General features: G+C 41.3%; 1 protein-coding gene across 2 annotated transcripts; it reads right to left on the bottom strand.

Annotated features, from left to right (window-relative positions):
- Positions 1-243: 243 nt before the first annotated feature.
- Positions 244-17,647, bottom strand: LOC132780263 (electron transfer flavoprotein subunit beta). 2 transcript variants are annotated; one of them, XM_060783875.2, is made up of 7 exons: positions 17,535-17,647; positions 11,254-11,412; positions 6,420-6,578; positions 5,337-5,399; positions 2,998-3,156; positions 2,581-2,768; positions 244-463 (listed from the first exon to the last, which is right to left on the bottom strand). In XM_060783875.2, exons 1-6 carry the CDS (start codon positions 17,595-17,597, stop codon positions 2,598-2,600), a joined length of 774 nt encoding a protein of 257 aa, XP_060639858.2. In that variant the 5' UTR covers positions 17,598-17,647; the 3' UTR covers positions 244-463; positions 2,581-2,597. The 2 variants fall into 2 exon arrangements, with proteins under 2 accessions (XP_060639858.2, XP_060639859.2); XM_060783876.2 differs by having other exon boundaries at positions 11,254-11,428; positions 17,535-17,609.
- Between the last annotated feature and the right edge of the window lie 677 nt (positions 17,648-18,324).

Here is an 18,324-nt window from a genome sequence, read left to right as displayed (position 1 = left end):
ACAAGAACCTCATATTGGGCCTAAATGTACATTGCCTATGACTCCTGAAGCAATTTAACAGAGAAAAGGTAGCCTCCAACTATGATTTGCAAAAGGAGATGAGCTGTTCAAGACGCACGGCCCATTAAAGCAAAATATACCACTCGGGATGCCCAGGGCAAATCATTTACCGCAGGAGGAGTGAAGCAATTAATTGGGAATGCAAAGAAACAGCAGCAACATGACACTTGCTCGAAGCACCTCCAAAGATCACACGACATTTATTGCAAACCGACCCATCATTAGTACAGAAAATAGAATTAAATTCTCATTCAGCTGTCTTTGGCGGGCAGCTGGGCTGGAAGGCAGCATGGTTACGATCCCAGGAGGACTGATCAGTTAGTTCTCCAAGAGGCAGGAAGATGGGCCTCGTGAGGCCAAAGCTCCCTCAACAGCAGCAGACCAGCAGCAGCTCCAAGGAAGGCTGAAAGATAAAAAGAATGGGTCTTTTATGCCTCTTATACGAATAGCACCTGGCAGAGGAATGCCAGGTATAGGTTCTACTGTCATAATTCACAAGGACACTAGAAGGTAAGCCCATGATTATAGGTATTTTATAATAAAAAGGAATGCTATACATTTGGGAGTTGGATTAGTAAAATGTTGAGTTCAGTCCCAGTTCAGGGTTATTACCGCTAATAACATTCTGGTTTGGTTCAGACACTGTATTTTTCAAACCATCTTAAATACATTTGAAACAGGCTAGAAACATGATGTTATAATTGCACAGCAAACTGCTAAAGAATATTTCTAACAATAGTAAACTAAGAAAAAAAGTATAGTCTTCTAGAAATGATGCTTGCACATACCAACCAATTTCACAACCTTCAAATTTTTTGTCAGTAGCCAAACACAGCTGACAAGATGAAATGTATTTCTATTTTCGGGTATTCTTTCAACATGAGCAGTGAAGCAGTCATGCTTTTTTGCTCTACACATAGACGTACTACTATATATTCATTCCGTCTGAATACTACAGACAGACACGCACACACACACAAGCTGTAGTTCAACATATTCACTCATCTATGCATGAATAATTTGTCCCTTGTAAGAAAGGCAGCCATTATGTCATTACATGTTTGTTGGCCATGGTGGTCCATGCCTTAGTTACCTCCAGATTGGATTACTGTAATGCACTCTACGTGGGGCTGCCTTTGAAGACAGCCCAGAAACTGCAGTTGGTACAAAGGTCAGCGGCCAGACTGTTAACTGGAGCGAATTACAGGAAGTGGTCAACCCACCTGTTAAAACAGCTCTATTTGCTGCTGATAAGCTTCCGTCCCAATTCAAGGTGCAGGTAATTACCTACAAAGCCCTAAACGGTTCGGGTCCTGCCTATCTTCGTGAATGCATCTTCCCCTATGAACCTGTATGGGCTCTTAAGATCTTCTGGGAGGCTCTTCTCTTGCTCCCGCCCCCATCACAAGCACGGCTGGTGGGGACAAGGGAGAGGGCCTTCTCAGTGGTGCCCCCCCCCCAGCTCTGGAACTCTCTCCCCAGGGAGATCAGATTGGCGCCCACCCTATCTACTTTCTGTAAAGAACTAAAAACATGGATGTTCCGCCAGGGCTGATGTTCTTATTAATTTGGGGTCTTTATTAATTAGGCTCTTGTAAAAGTATTAACTAAGCTCTTGTACAAGTATGTTCTACAGATACTTTTTCCTATGATAATATTAGCCACCTCATAACAGGAAGCTTTTTTCAGGAAAGAATGGGTTAAAATGGGGGATTGTTATTTTATGATGACTTTTTGTACAAGGCAGCTAGGAATGTAAATCAAGAGATATTTCTTAAAATAACATAAAAGAACTGTCTGTTTTGAGAACAAGCATCTACAATGGTCTCTTGATATCCGCTGTGGTTTGGTTCAAGGACTCCTTTTCATGGAAACAAAAATCCATGGATGCTCATGTCCCAAATATACAATTGTTGTTTATATAAAATAGCAAAATCAAGGTTTGCTTTTCAGATTTTTAAAAGATATTTTCAAGTTAAGAATGGGAGAATCTGTGGATATGGAGGGCCGTTTCTACCTCTGTTTGTAAAGCCCTAGACCAGGCATGGGGAACCTTCGGCCCTCCAGGTGTGGTGGACTTCAACTCCCACAATTCCTTGAGGCCAAGGTAAGCCTTTGGGGCGAATGCCGAGCCTCAAGGAATTGTGGGAGTTGAAGTCCACCACACCTGGAGGGCCGAAGGTTCCTGACCCCTGCCCTAGACCTATCTTGACTTTAAACTAGATCATAATAAATTTCTAAAATGGGTTCAGAGGTTGGAGCAAGAGACAGAATTTTCCACCTTAAAGCACAACATGCCAGAAGACTTTGCCCAGTGAAATCTACAAAGTACATGGGAAAATAATGTGCTCTGCAGTCCTTTACAAATTCCATGGAGTATGAAGAGAACACCTACAAAGCTACATGTATGTACATTTGCTTATCTTTCACACCTTTCATCATTTAGCATCTCACGGAATTTATTATTAAAGCAGTAAAGACTACATAATATGACAGACTTAACACACATGTCCTCCTTACCAAAATGTCATGAGAGCTCATATTCGCCCACTCTCTTTGAGTTTTGCAACAAGATCATCCACTGTCTCCACCTTGACTCCAGCACTGCGCTGTGGAGGGTCCTCCACATTTAGAGTTTTCACTCGTGACGTAAGGTCCACACCAAGATCTGATGGTTTGACCACTTCAATCTTCTTCTTTTTAGCTTTCTGGGAGGGAAAGGGCAAGGAGAAAAACAGGACAGACATGAAAAAACTGTTAGAACCAGGTTTATCATCAATCCTTGCTAAAAAAAAAAATCAGCTTGATAATTCAAGGCTTCTGCGCAAATTTTTCTGTTGCGAGAAACCTATACTTCTAGCTCAGAGGAGTGCTTTACTGCCACCATGACTAACTGTGTCCTTTCATTGTGTTGTCGAAGGCTGGGTCAGGGCATACCATGATATTGGGTAAGGTGGCATAGCGTGGCTCATTGAGTCGTAGGTCAGCAGTCACCACCACAGGCAGCTTCAGGCGCACCGTTTCCAGCCCCCCATCAATTTCACGCTCGACCTTCAGCCAGTCCCCATCCACCGTTACTTCAGAGGCAAATGTCCCCTGTGCAAAAGGGAGAAAAAAGCTGCTAAGTTCAGAGTAGGACAAACATTACATATATGAATAAAAATACTGCAAACTAAAATTTTGTAAACAGATATGCTGAACACACATTTCAAAATTCACTGGCAGATTTGAAACAGCTGGAGTTAATTTACACTTCAGGAGATGGGATTATGAAGTGTGATACCCTGCCTTTTGCTCTTGGATAATGAAATGACTACTGACAGATCTCACTGCATAAATGTCACATTTGATGTGAAACTGGTAGAAAATCTGACATACAGGCAGTCCCCAAGTTATGAACAAGGCAGATTCTGTAGGTTTGCTCTTAAGCTAAATGTGTATGTAAATCAGAGCAGGTATGTAAGCCAGAATATTTTCAAGTGTAACTCGAACCAAATAGATGTATAGTTTGGCTTGGGTAGCATAGGGAAGGGTGAACAGCCCTGTGGTCTTTGTTTTGCTCTTTGTGGTCCTGCTCAAAAGATTTCACCTCACTTTCTGTCCCTGTGATAATTGGATTTTGAAAAAATTGGCTTCTTGTGCAAATAAGGAGTGGTGATAAAGCTTCAATGGAGACACATTTTTTTCACATGATAACTCTTCCAGATGTGAATTCCCCTTCATAGAGGCAGATTTCTCTCACTTCCTGATGTCTCAACAGTTCTTAACTATGAATACTTTGTAAGTCATATGTTTGTAACTTGGGGATTGCTTTTATTTAGGAACCAGGTGACCTCATGACTAGCCTATCCTGTCTGTTTAATGTAGTCACAACAGTACCAAAACAGCGGCATGCCATTCATCTCCATTATGGGGAAGCGTGGCAACTGCAACAGTGGAGCCAAGGTGACATGTGACCTCAGGGAACAGGCAGCTTGCCACTGAATCACTTGAAAACTGTGCATTTCACATACTCCTGGAACTATTGTCAAGCAGCCAGGAGTGTGTGCTCCATCTCTCTATTAGCTTGGCGACTTTGGGTTAATAAGATTTCAATGGGTCATTTCCCACCCAGCCACTCCAGAATTTCATCTGCACGTTAATTAGGTTATTAACTGGTGACCAAAACAGGAAAAAAATCTGATAGAACCAAACAAAACAGACGGTTCATGTTATGTTATACCCTATGACAGTTAGACCAAAGGAGTCCTCTAAAATAAGGCAGAACAGTTTACTTCTATCAGGTAGATCATGCCAAAAATACACTAAAAATAACACAACTTTAAAGCCAATAGAATAACAGTACTTCACACTGAATGAAGAATTATACTATTTAATTCTGTATTTCCTGCCTTTCTCCCAAAACTGTCTTACAATAAATAAAAAAAACCAGTTACATGTATGAAAATAAACATTACTGTAGAATTAAACTAATCACAGCACAAAACAGTTTAGATATACACTAAAAAGACCAAAATGCAAATAAAAAGATGCAAAGTATTTTTTTTAAAAAAATACACGTCCCTTAACCCATTCCTTGGAAAATATTCTGTATTAAAAGCCTGTCAAAAGAAAAAGGGTTTTATTTGCAGACAGAAGGAGGGAACTATGCTGCATAAAATTTTAATAATTTAAAATGTATTTTTAGATTTAGCTTGATTGTATTTTAATATTAGGTGTGAAGTAATTGATTAGTTATGTTATTATTTAATTTTTGATTATGTGCTATAATTTTGTGTTATATGTGGATTTATTTCTAGGATTTGGTTGGGTTGTTTATTTGTTTTTGCTGGTTTCTTACAGCATTGAATGTTTGCTATTCTTTTATTGGAAACTGCCCTGAGTCCCCTCGGGGAGATAGGTACAGGATATAAATAAAGATGATGATGATGATAAAGATTATTATGCTAGCCTCCCCTGGAAAGATGTACCAGAGGCTAACAGCAGCCACCAAAAAGGCCCTCACATGTGGTGGAACAGAGAGATGGGCCTCTCCTGATGATCGCGGGGCCCATGGAGGGTAATATGAAGGGATATGGTCTTCCAGATAGTCTTAACCATCTTGCAATAAAACAGACCACAAATAAAACATATGCAAGATCTGTCTACCATTCAGTCTACAAGTCCCCTGTACTCGTATACACTATCAAACTTGAGGAATGAAGTTTTCTCACCCCTACCCACAATTTTCTGTTACTCATTCACCCAACATCCCTCCTAATTCTGCCACATGGTACCTGAGGCCAGTCAAGAAATGCTGCTGTCATTTGTCCTGTCTGGTTACAGTCATCGTCAATGGCCTGGAAAAGCAAACAAAATGGAAGTCATACAAAAGAACAAGGAAGTGCAATTATGTTCCAGTTTCCATAGCTGGACTCTTTCCCCACAAATAAATTCATGCCAGGATTGCATGCTCTGTGAGCAATTCCTACCACTCTGCACCTACTAGGTTTGGCCTAAGCAGACTGGATTTTTCAACAACTGCAACTGGAGGGTGTTGGACAGAATGGGCTGGTTATACTGAACACATTATCAGGGAAGTGCACTGTCCGCTAAAGGAGAATGTGAGTTTGGTCTCTTGTTGATAAAAAAAAATGCCTCCCTTGACCCCTTTGTTCTAAACTTGGTAAGTTTTCAGCACATGGAATAAGTACAGTAACCTTTCAGCAAGTACCAGCCCATAAAAGCCAGGATTATGCATCATTTAGATCCAAAAGCTATGGGTGATGTGGAGGTGACAGAAAATAATAATCTGAAGTTTAGCTATTACTTCTATCAACGACTTTCAAGCTTAGCAGGGCTGTCTGGTGTCCTCAATAAAAACTATTTGGATCAGCTTCCATCAGGGTATTTTGTGAGCAAATTGCTATTTGCAAACCAGACTTATAATCTCTTCAGCCTAAAACCTCTTTGATTTTGCTTTTCTTGACTTTGGCATAGCTATCCCCTGCATCCCTCTGCTGAGTAAGGGACTCCCTGCCTCTATTGCCATGCTAACCTCCTCATACTGGAAACAAGAGTATCTATACATGACCCACTCAGCTCAACTGCAATCCTGAGTGACCTCAATCACTATCCCTGACCAGACTGATAATTATTCTACCCATTAAAAGGAAAATGCTGAGATTAGAATTTAACAAGATATCACCTTTGGCCTTTAATCATCTCCGAAAACTCAATGGCTTCCAAATTCCTCTTTCAATGAAGCCCCAGATTCAGAAAGAGATGAACATTGACAGTATAAATTGCACTCCATGCTGCAATGTTGTGTCTATGCAAAAAGACACACACACACATACACACCCTTCAGTTTTGCTCACCTGTTTGCCAAGCAGCAGAAGGTTAACACTTTCCTTCTTGGCCAACGCAGCTAAGATCTTTGAAACCTGGAAGGGGCCAAGACTCTCATAATCCTTTGCAGGAATCTCCACATGTACCCCTCGGTCGGCCCCCATTGCAAGAGCTGTGCGGATTGTCTCCTAAGGGAACAATGATTGTTGAAAGAAACATTTTTTCTTCCACACCTACAGAAGCTTAAACAAAGAAATCATGGTCCAATGCTACCATTGCACCCACAAAATCTGTTTCCATAGGTGAAAGTATGGGGATGGATACCCTCCCAATGGTCCCCACATTTGAAAATCCTTAACAATTGCTCATGGGAGGAGGAATCCTCCAGATCAATTTTTCGTCTTATAGGGCTACAGAAGGAGAAGCCAAAAATCTTAATAATGCTGTCATGTTGGATTTTGGCCAACTTTATTCTGTACTGCTTCTCAGACATCTCTCCTCTATCAGTATCTTTGTCACCATCAATTATTATTAATTAAAATATTTATACACTGCCCTGTATCATTTATATCCTGTCATATATCATGGGATCGTGGGGCAACATGCAAGTAAAATCAATTTAAGCAGTTTAAAACTACTTAAAATAATTTACGCAGACTGGAGACAAATTAACCAATTTAACAGGTTAAACAGAATGAGGCAATTTAAAACTATGTGCATACATATTTAAGAGCAAATCAATTTAATAAAAAGCCTAGTACTGGAACATATCGACTGTTATCAGCACCTGAGCCTCCAAGGGGTTGTGAGACACTCCACAATCGGGGAGCCACAACTGAGAAGGCTGTCACCATAAGGAAGGCATATGCTCATACACCCTAGTGATCCCATGGGTGGAGCATAAATAGGGTCCCCTTCAGTAGACCTCAGTACTTGGGCAATCTGTCTGGCAGTTTCCGAATCCTCATATGTAAAAGGAGGGTCATTTTCTTTTTTACAATTTGTCATATTGCATGCTTGGGCTAAAATTATCAAGCCAACACATATAGAGCAACCACATTTTATGAGGTGACAGTTCATGTCTTATCCAAAGTAACCTAGTTCATTTTGCACGTAAACAAGAACATGAATATATATCTCACCACATCATCACTATATCAGGATGCTTTAAGTTTTATATTAATACCTCAGAACATCTTAAAGACTATTCAATATCTGCGAGTTGCTATGGCAAATTTATTCTGTCAAATTGTTTGTGGAGAGGTTTCACCAGAAAGCTGAAAGAGAGGAGGGGAGTAAAGACTATTTAGGGAATGTGAAGAATGTAATCTCAGGACCCAACCCCAATTCTTTCCTCTTAGGAATTGCAGTGGAGTATCACAGACAGAAAAGCAGTATATTTGCAGTATTAGCTGTATTTAGACCAATTCCTCCATCTCATTTCAGATCTATTTATTCAACTGCAAACCAAAAAAAAAATCTGATGCTTAGGAAATATTTCTGTTCTTAAGCAACCTGGAATCATAGAGCAACAATTGATGGGAGGCACACAGGTAAATAAATTACAAGCCTACTTCATATACTTCTTTGTCAATAGATTGGAAAGTCACTCATATTGAATGCTCACCTAGCCCCATACAAGACAAGTAATAAAACTAAAACAGATGCTGCTTTCTCAACTTCGTTAATAACAGGCAGTAACCACTTCTATGGGAAAAGGAATTCCTGCTCTACTGGGAACACAGCCAAGGCACTAGCACACTTCATGTGCACATACACAAGATGTATGGCAGCTGCTGAGTTAGCAGCAATACACATATCTCTGCCCCATTTGGCTTCCTTCTACAGCCGGAGGTAGAAACTGGCAGTGAGAAAGAAGGGAACTCTGATCTTTGTCTTCTCTTTATTTTTTTTTCTGAGGATGAAGATTGTCAGTGGACTGCTGCTAGGAGAGGGCTGCAAAAAAAGGATTGGCAAAATAAGCCAGCAAGTGAAGGTCACCAGGAAGCGGGAGCAGCAGTGCAGAAAATAGATGGTGACTATGGAACTGTCAGAAAGCTGGATCTGATAGAAAACAGAATACAGCCAGGTCTGTGGAGATTGAGGGGAGAGGGAAAAGGCATAGAGGTAGTATATTTGGATCAGTTTGTGAGGCTGGAGCAGATTATACATTCTTGCATACGGTCACACGCATGTAAAATAGTTCACCTTCTGTGTGTCTCCTTCCACCAATGACACTTTTGGGGATCCTATGGAGGATACCAATAAGAGTGCTACATCTGGTTATGTGCGATGCAGTTTCCAAATCTGCCCAGTCAAAAAACTCATTCAGTTTCATAGAATCAAAGAGTTGGAAGAGACCTCATGGGCCATCCAGTCCAACCCCCTGCCAAGAAGCAGGAATATTGCATTCAAATCACCCCTGACAGCTGGCCATCCAGCCTCTGTTTAAAAGCTTCCAAAGAAGGAGCCTCTACCACACTCCGGGGCAGAGAGTTCCGCTGGTAAACAGCTCTCACAATCAGGAAGTTCTTCCTCATGTTCAGATGGAATCTCCTTTCTTGTAGTTTGAAGCCATTGTTTCGCATCCTAGTCTCCAGGGAAGCGGAAAACAAGCTTGCTCCCTCCTCCCTGTGGCTTCCTTTCACATATTTATACATGGGTATCATACCTCTTCTCAGCCTTCTCTTCTTTGAAATCGTGCACATTCTCCCTCTGAACAGAAAACTTACTACTGACCAAGTCTGCACATAATTGCATGGTCAATTGATATTTTAAAAATCCCAGCATGCATTCACTCTCTCTCACACACACCACAGACAAATTATCTTTTCTAGCAATGATATGAGAGCCATTTTCTCATCTAAATTTGGGTGAATTCCTAATACAGGGATAAGCTAAAGTACAGTAGTGCCTACTAGGGCTGGGCGGTTTCGTTTCGTTAATTTGTAATTCGTTAATAATTCGTTAATTTTTTCAGTTACAAAACGATAACGAACCATTCTGGAGCAATTATTTAAAAAAACGAATTTTCAAAAACGTTTTGTAAATGCTTCGTATTTCGATATTGTATTCGTTTCGGTATTGTTTTGGGGTCGTTTCGTTATTATTTCCGCATGTCTGGGCCAGTTTTATGGTTTAATTAGTGAAAAAAAATTATAATATCACACCAACAGTCAACAACAGAGGGAGAGGGAAGCTTCAGAAGGTTTTGGAGGTTTTTTAGCGTATTTTGCGGTCGCGTCCGCCATTAACGAATCGATTGGTTATTGTTTCGGAAATCGATTCGTTAATTTTTTACCATTTACAAAATTTCGTAAATATCGAACTTTTTAAAAGGAAAATTTTGTAATTATTTAAAATATCGAAACAAAAAAAAACCCCAAATACAAATCGATTTTAGAAACAAATTTTTCCGTTGTTACCCAGGCCTAGTGCCTACATAAGTCAGCAAACTAATGGAGCACAACCCCTTGGACTAAAGCCTACTTAGTGTTAACGGGAGTGGACATAACTATTTAATTAACACTGGCTTCAGTGGGTTGACTCTCACTGGGATGCATACTAGATGTAGCCTGAATTATTTAGTAACCACCATTAGAATTCTCCTCCCCTCTAGTAGATTATTTGAATTTCTACTCAAGAGTAACTTAAGGGCCCTTCCACACTGCCCTTTATCCAAAGAACTGGTCCCAGATTATCTACTTTAAACTGGAATATACAGATAACCTGGGATCATATCCTGGGATACAGGGGCAGTGTGGAAGGGCCCACAGATGCAAAAATGGGAATGTATATGCAATTATCCCAGTGCATGACTGATGTATACCAGACGTAGCAACCCATCTCAGAGTTCAAATAATATATATAAAAATACAAAGTAAATGCCCATGCTTCAAGTCTTTCCATGTCTGACCTAGGTCTAGCTGTTTGGCCTGTATGGAAATCTTAACTATCCAGACTCCAAAGTTTTGTTGCATGTCTAACTTCAAACACACAAATCACGCTCTAACGCAGATACCTGCAATCTAGGTCCTGCCTTGAACAAGTTGCAAAAGTCAAACTGCTCCAGAAATGAATATCCAACCTCTGGAAGAGATATAGTGATGTATGCAAAGGACAGTTATCTCACTCAGCAACTTATGCAAACCTGCTGCCACCTGGTGGTTAACAGCTTCCTAAACGGCAGTTAACCCAACCCCATTCCTATCTGTTCAAATCCATGTGCTTTGTTTACAATAATTTATTTTGAGTGCAGGACATTCAACAAACTGGCAGATAGACAAAGAGGAGCTGTGGTACCAATCTATAAGAGAAGCTGGAGGAAGATTTGGAGCTCTTTTGTAGCATCTGATTGATAATAAAGGTCTGGGTTTTAGCATGACTTGGATGCTATACTTGATACTGGTCCAAGTACATGTAAATCTGGCTCCTGTGTATTCTGTGTTATTGGATACATTTTAACTTATGCTGCCTGAAAATGTAGACAGGATCTTTAGAGATGTGACACATGTGTACTGAACCTCCTTATGAGCTTATTGTGGCAAGGCAGGTAGCCACCTTCCCAAAATAAACTGAGGTACATTGTAGAATAACACAAACACAACACCCTGAACTTTATCATGCTGGAGAATTATTCAACATCCCTTTTTGATCAAGATTCTGGAGATTCAGACAGCACAGAAAAGTATTTGGGAGAACAACAATTTGTGATAGAAGTAAGGATGGAATTGAGGTTTGATTTCTTGTGAACAGGGTTGTTAAAAAAGAACTACAGAAACCCAGATACATGTTCTAGTAACAGGCTTCTCTTGTTCAAGGTGGATTTTTTGTCCACTGCTCAATAACTGACCACCATCTCACCTGGCACTGCTGTGGACCACAGCTTACAGCAATCACTTCAGAGACAAGCTTCTTCTCCTTGAGACGAACAGCCTCCTCCACAGCGATCTCACAGAAAGGGTTCATGGAATGTTTCACCCCATCCGTCACGACACCCGTCTTGTCTGGCTTCACCCGCACCTGCAAGAGCAGTAGTCTGTGAGGAAAAGAGTCCAGGAAAATTCAGAACTGGGGAATGTCCTCTTACAGTCAATATCTAGTCTTCTTTTGGGGACAGCAATCTAGTAACTGAGCACAGCATGAAAAGCACATAGGTCTTAATCCACTAATCTCAGTCCCTACTTGAACACATCCACTGAATCAGTGGGAATTACAGGAATGTTTATTTTCGACTCAGGGAATGATTAAATGGATCTACTCTTGTTCAAACTAACTATTGGATCTGGCCATTATCAGCCCGAAAGTACGGGTACATTAGTAGACACACTTCAGTAGAGAAGAGGACTAAGAACTCAGGTTATACCTTGTTTTTTTGGTTTCATTTATTTTCTTATAACACCCCTAAAGTAAACCAAGAAATAGGGTTTTCTTTGTTCAAAGAGGGTTTCCCCTTTGCCTTCGTCTGAGAGTGTGAGTTAGCCAAACTACTCAGTGCATTTCCAATGGGATTCAGTCCAATGACTATGTAGAGTTGGGGCCCAATGTTTAAGAAGCAGTGATCTACTGTAAGGACGTACACATGGCTATTAATTCGATTAGAATTCTGTTCTTTTCCCTGCTCATGCTTTATTGTATCATTACAAACACATTTCTGCTACTCAAAAAGTTTGGGTTGTTGATGCTGCAAAAAAACAAACAAACTCCTAAACAAAAGGACAGAAGAAGGGTTGCAGAAGCACAAAAATACTGTAATAAGAAGCTTCTATCTCAGAGGTTAGATTATTTGAGGAATAGCTACATTAAACTAATGCAAGACAATCTTTTTGAGATGGTAATCATCAACTACTACCATCTAGACTTCTTTGAGGTTTATGGGTTAAAGGGCAGAGTGGAAGCTGTTTGCACAAGGAAGAGCCAAGATTAAATGCTGTCCTCAGTAGCAACTGCAATCTGAAAGAATGAGCATGCTATATCATGGCCTATGATAACAGGGCAGTACAGAAAGGTACATACAGCTGATTGGACCATTTTTAACAAACAAACAAAATGAATTCCAACAGGGGTAAATATAAGATACTATATTTTGACAGGGAAAAAATGAAACATGTAAACATAATTATTTATTTCTCATATTTTTATCCCGTCCTTCTCACGCCCCGAAGAGGACTCACAGTGGCTTCACAACAAGAATTCATTCAATGCCAACAACAGTAATAAATGATTAAAAACAATTAAAACAATTAGTTAATGCTTTAAAATTACTAAAACGTTGCTTAAATCACAGGTTTGAAATCATAGTCCAGGTCAGTCCATTGTCATTGACACAAATTGGGTCTCATTCTAAATTGTTGCCTTGAATGCTTGGTCCCATATCCAGGTTTTGATTATATGAGTCTATACTGCCATATAATCAAGTTCATAGCAGATATTCTGGTTTTTATATGGCAGTGTAAAAGGGGCCTAAGCTAATTGAGGACAGGTCTGCTTAGTACTTGAGAGGAAGAGCAACAAGAAAAACCAGCTGTTTGTTAGTTTGTTTGTATGTAGGTGACTTACGAAAGCTGAGAGGCACAACCCGGGGATCGCAACCAGATACAGTGAAGACATCTGTCCTTGCATTTTGCTACTCTGTGCTGAATATGTATGCCCAGTGTGGAACACATCTCACCATGGTAAAACAGTGGATGTGGCTCTTAATGAGACACAGGACATCACAGGATGTCTACACCCCACAACACTGGAGAAATTATACTGTTTAGCTAGTATTGCGCCACCTGACATCCACTGGGAAGTAGCAGCAAATAATGAAAGGACCAAGACATTGACATCTTTGGCCCATCCTCTGTTCGGATATCAGTCAGCATGCCAATGGCTTAAATCAAGAAACAACTTCCTAAGATCAAGAGAGATACGCGCAGGAACACCTCAGCAAAAGAGATGTGGATTGTGTGGAAAGGGTCTGAGAGGTCTTCAGATAGGGTCTCAGAAACACTCTTAAATCTGGAGAGCCGCCGCCAGGCAGAGTTGACAATCATTGAGCCAGATGGAACTGGATCTGGCTTGGTAACGCAAAAGAGACAATTTCTTTTCCTAATGTTCATGTGTCTTTATGTTGGTTTATGGGGTCCAGCTAAGATTTCCTTAAGCAAGGAATATTCAAGGGCCCCTTCTATATTGCCATATAAAATCCAGATTATCTGATTTAAACTGGATTATATGGCAGTGTAAACTCAGATGATTCAGTTCAAAGCAGGTAATGTGGATTATATGGAAGTGTAGAAGGGGCCAACGAATGTTTTCTGTAAAAAAAAATAGCCTACAGCACTGTATCTGAAACTGATCTTGACCGCAAGTGGGGTTCCCTTTGCTCAATGTTGGAGTCACAAAAGTTTTGATAATAAAAGGTTTCTGGACACCACCCATTTACACAACGCAACCACATACCACATTTACAGTGGAATCTGCAGTAAAGGATTCAGATGTACTCCACAAAATAGAAAAATATCCTGTTTAGCAAGTCTTGCAAATGCTGATTTATTATCAGTAAAAATGTTTGTTCTTTATACAGTAGAGCCTTGCTTATCCAACCTTCACTCATCCAATGTCCTGTATTATCCAATGCACTCTGTCTCCTGCCCAGACCCACAGCTCTTTCAATACATTGCAATATTTTGGGGCTAAATTAATAAACACAGTAATTATCATGTATTGAACTGCTTTTTTTCTGACAATTTGTTGTAAAACATGTTTTGGTTCTTAATTTGTAAAATTATAATGTAATTTGACATTTAATAGGCTTTTCCTTAATCCCTCCTTATTATCCAACATTGTCGCTTGTCCAACATTCTGCTGGCCTGTTTATGTTGGATAAGCGAGACTCTATTGTACCTATATACTTGGCATATGGGTGTATTCTTGGAGGGAAAGGGGTTGCGAGTGGAAAAAGTTTAACAAGCCTTGGCCTACAGAAGCTGTTTTTGTTTTTTTTGTTTGGTTTTTTTTTTTTCACTCTAAAGGATAAGAGGTAGGGGCCAATCTAATGTCACTGGGTAGAAAATTCCACAGGAAAGGGGCCACCACTGAGAGAGCCCTGAGTCTCATCTCCACCAGTCGCGTTTGCAAGAATGGTGGGACCAAGAGCAAGGCCTCTCCTGTCGATCTTAAGAGTTCCTGGGCACACAGAAAATTGGGCGAGCTGGCATGCGCTAAATAGGCTGCACTCTGGCACCATGAGATTCAGAGCTAACCTCAAGAAAGAGGGCCACAAAGTGGAGTCCACAGCATGTGATTGCAAAGAAGAGCAAACCCCAAACCACCTACTACAATGCAACCCGAGCCCTGCCACATACACAATGGAGAACCTTCTCACAGCGACACCAGGGGCACTACAAGTGGCCAGCTTCTGGTCAAAAGACATTTAACATAATGCCAAGTTTTAAAAACTTTTTCTTTTTAAATGCATTGCAACTTGCTTCTGAAATGATAAAGAAATAAGCATAGGGTTGTTGTGACTTTTCTGGACTTTATGACCATTTTCCAGAAGCATTCTCTCCTGACTCCAAAATCAGGACAGTAAATGGTGATAGTATTAAGCCTGGGTCCAGAAACTCCAAGCGTTACGCACATTCTGCAATGGCGGTTGTGAATAAGGGAAGGGGAGAGTGGCACACTGAGGGTGGGAATATACTTTGTAGTTGCATTTGGTGGAAGGATAGAAAGGAGGGAAGGGTTAGGATACGGTTTAGGGTGTTAGGATTAGGGTTAGGTTTAGGGTTTGGATTAGAATTAGGGTTAGGATTAGGTTTAAGGTTAGGGTAAGTGTTAGGGTTTTACCATTAAAGGACTCTTACATTCCTTCTATAATATTTGTGTTCCGTTCTGTGTTGCGCAAACAGTGCTCCCGAAGGAGCGAAGCGGAAACAGCGTAATGCTCAGAGCTTCCGGGCACAGCTTTTATACTATTACCCAGTAAATGATATTAACCGTAGTTACTTACGGATGTGAGAGCTGGACTATAGAGAAGGCTGAGCGAAGAAAGATGGATGCTTTTGAACTGTGGTGCTGGAGGAAAGTTCTGAGAGTGCCTTGGACTGCGAGAAGATCCAACCAGTCCATACTTCAGGAAACAAAGCCCGACTGCTCATTGGAGGGAAGGAAATTAGAGGCAAACATGAAGTACTTTGGCCACATCATGAGAAGAAAGGAAAGCTTAGAGAAGACAATGATGCTGGGGAAAAAGGAAGGAAAAAGGAAGAGGGGCCGACCAAGGGCAAGATGGATGGATGGCATCCTTGAAGTGACTGGATTGACTTTGAAGGAGCTGGGGGTGGTGACGGCCAACAGGGAGCTCTGGCGTGGGCTGGTCCATGAGGTCACGAAGAGTCGGAAACGACTGAACAAATGAACAACAACCCAGTAAATAAAGAAGAACACTCAAAAACTGGAATTCCAGACAAGAAACAATCAGGGCCAGCTAATCATCTCCCAACAAAGGATTCCCACAGGCTGTAAGAGGCCAGACTTTGAAACTGCTAGGCCATTCAATACTAATCAAGGTGGCCAATTGCAACATTCACGCCTACCTCCAACAAACAAGAGTTCTTTCTCCCACCCTGGACATTCCAAAGATATATAAACCCCATTTTCCTAGTTTCCAACAGACTTCACAACCTTTGAGGATGCCTGCCATAGATGCAGGCGAAACGTCAGGCGAGAATGCTACTGGAACGAAAAGCCTGCTGTTGAGGAGATAAAACTGGAATGGAAGTGCCATATTTTGAAAGGAAAGTTTTTAAGGCCCTGAATTATTTAGGGCTTTGTAGCAGTGGTAATACATGGAGCGAGAGTTGCCAGATGTTCAAGCTGGGTTTAGAAAAGGCAGAGGAACCAGAGACCAGATTGCCAATATCCGCTGGATAATGGAGAAAGGCAGGGAGTTTCAGAAAAACATCTATTTCTGCTTCATTGACTATTCTAAAGCCTTTGACTGTGTGGATCATAATAAATTGTGGCAAGTTCTTGGTGGGATGGGCATACCAAGCCACCTTGTCTCTCTCCTGAGGAATCTGTACAAGGACCAAGTAGCAACAGTCAGAACTGACCACGGAACAACAGACTGGTTCAAGATTGGGAAAGGCGTACGGCAAGGCTGCATACTCTCACCCAACCTTTTTAACTTGTATGCAGAACACAACATGCGATGTGCGGGGCTTGAGGAATGCAAAGCTGGGGTGAAAATTGCTGGAAGAAACATTAACAACCTCAGATATGCAGATGACACCACTCTGATGGTCGAAAGCGAGGAGGAGCTGAGGAGCCTTCTAATCAAGGTGAAAGAAGAAAGTGCAAAAGCTGGGTTGCAGCTAAACATAAAAGAAACCAAGATTATTGCAACAAGAATGATTGACAACTGGAAAACAGAGGGAGAAAATGTGGAGGCCGTGACAGACTTTGTATTTCTAGGTGCAAAGATTACTGCAGATGCAGACTGTGGCCAGGAAATCAGAAGACGCTTACTTCTTGGGAGGAGAGCAATGTCCAGTCTCGATAATATAGTAAAGAGTAGAGACATCACACTGGCAACAAAGATCCGCCTAGTCAAAGCCATTGTATTCCCTGTAGTCACCTACGGATGTGAGAGCTGGACCTTAGGGAAGGCTGAGCGAAGGAAGATCGATGCTTTTGAGCTGTGGTGTTGGAGGAAAGTGCTGAGAGTGCCTTGGACTGCGAGAAGATCCAACCAGTCCATCCTCCAGGAAATAAAGCCCGGCTGCTCACTGGAGGGAAGGATACTAGAGACAAAGTTGAAGTACTTTGGCCACATCATGAAGAGACAGGAAAGCCTAGAGAAGACAATTATGCTGGGGAAAGTGGAAGTCAAAAGGAAGAGGGGCCGACCAAGGACAAGGTGGATGGATGGCATCCTTGAAGTGACTGGACTGACCTTGAAGGAGCTGGGGGTGGTGACGGCCGACAGGGAGCTCTGGCGTGGGCTGGTCCATGAGGTCACGAAGAGTCGGAGACGACTGAACGAATGAACAACAACAACAAAGCAGTGGTAATATTAATGATCATTATAATATGCCATATATAATAGACACCAAAACTCCCCTCCAAAAAGTAAAGAAATTCCCCGTGCGCACCTTCACAGCGTAGTCAATGACTCGCTTCACTCCCACCATGGCCCTCATCCCGGCCGCCGCCATCTTGCCCCTCTCTCTGTCTCATTCACCTTCTCCCCTCGGCGGAGCGCGAATCTCCCCGCCCACTTCACAAACTCAGCCAATAGGAAGAGAATACACGGCGGAACGGACGGGGCGACGTCCTTCGATGTGAGCGCCTGCTCCCCTTCAGCACCCAATCACGAACCGAGCTCGTATTTCTCTACAACCAATCGGGCGACTCGAGAGAAAAGGTGGCGTTGAGTTGCTGATTGACGTGTCGCCGTAGCCACTCCTCGCATCGCAAGTAGGCGCTGAAGTGGGAGGAAAGGGGAAAGAAATGCAAATTTCATACACTCTGGGCCAATCAATATTCAGCATCCTTGCGACACGCCCCCTCCCCGTCCTTTGCCAGTAAGGAGCCAATAGGAGTTCAGCAGTTTCCCCTCCTCCCTGCAGCGGGGAGAAACAGGAATGTAGGTGAAAGGATAAGAAGCGTGACACGCGTGTGCGTCTTCAGACGTTTAGAAGCGTGCAAATAGGTCAGTTGAAATGTTAACACAAAAATAATATTTATAATTGCAATATAATATATTGTATATACATATACATATATTTATAATATTATAATGAAATACAATATAATACTACTAATAATATGATATAATTATATATTTTATAGTACATGTAATATTACTAATAATATTACAATATAATGGTATAGTACAATATAGTAATATATAATACTGATATTGTACTATGCTAACAATAT

The sequence above is a fragment of the Anolis sagrei genome, chromosome X (assembly GCF_037176765.1).
Source record: "Anolis sagrei isolate rAnoSag1 chromosome X, rAnoSag1.mat, whole genome shotgun sequence".
NCBI lineage: Eukaryota > Metazoa > Chordata > Lepidosauria > Squamata > Dactyloidae > Anolis > Anolis sagrei.
Note: the sequence above shows the minus strand (reverse complement) of the source record. Positions and strands in the feature narration are given on the sequence as shown.

Excerpts from the sequence above, each read along its gene's own strand:
- LOC132780263 (XM_060783875.2), bottom strand. The coding sequence starts at position 17,597 with ATGGCGGCGGCCGGGATGAGGGCCATGGTGGGAGTGAAGCGAGTCATT. Across the intron at positions 5,400-6,419 it reads TTCTGCTGCTTGGCAAACAG|GCCATTGACGATGACTGTAA; the intron begins GTGAGCAAAACT and ends TTGCTTTTCCAG. Across the intron at positions 3,157-5,336 it reads CATTTCTTGACTGGCCTCAG|GGGACATTTGCCTCTGAAGT; the intron begins GTACCATGTGGC and ends CCTTTTGCACAG.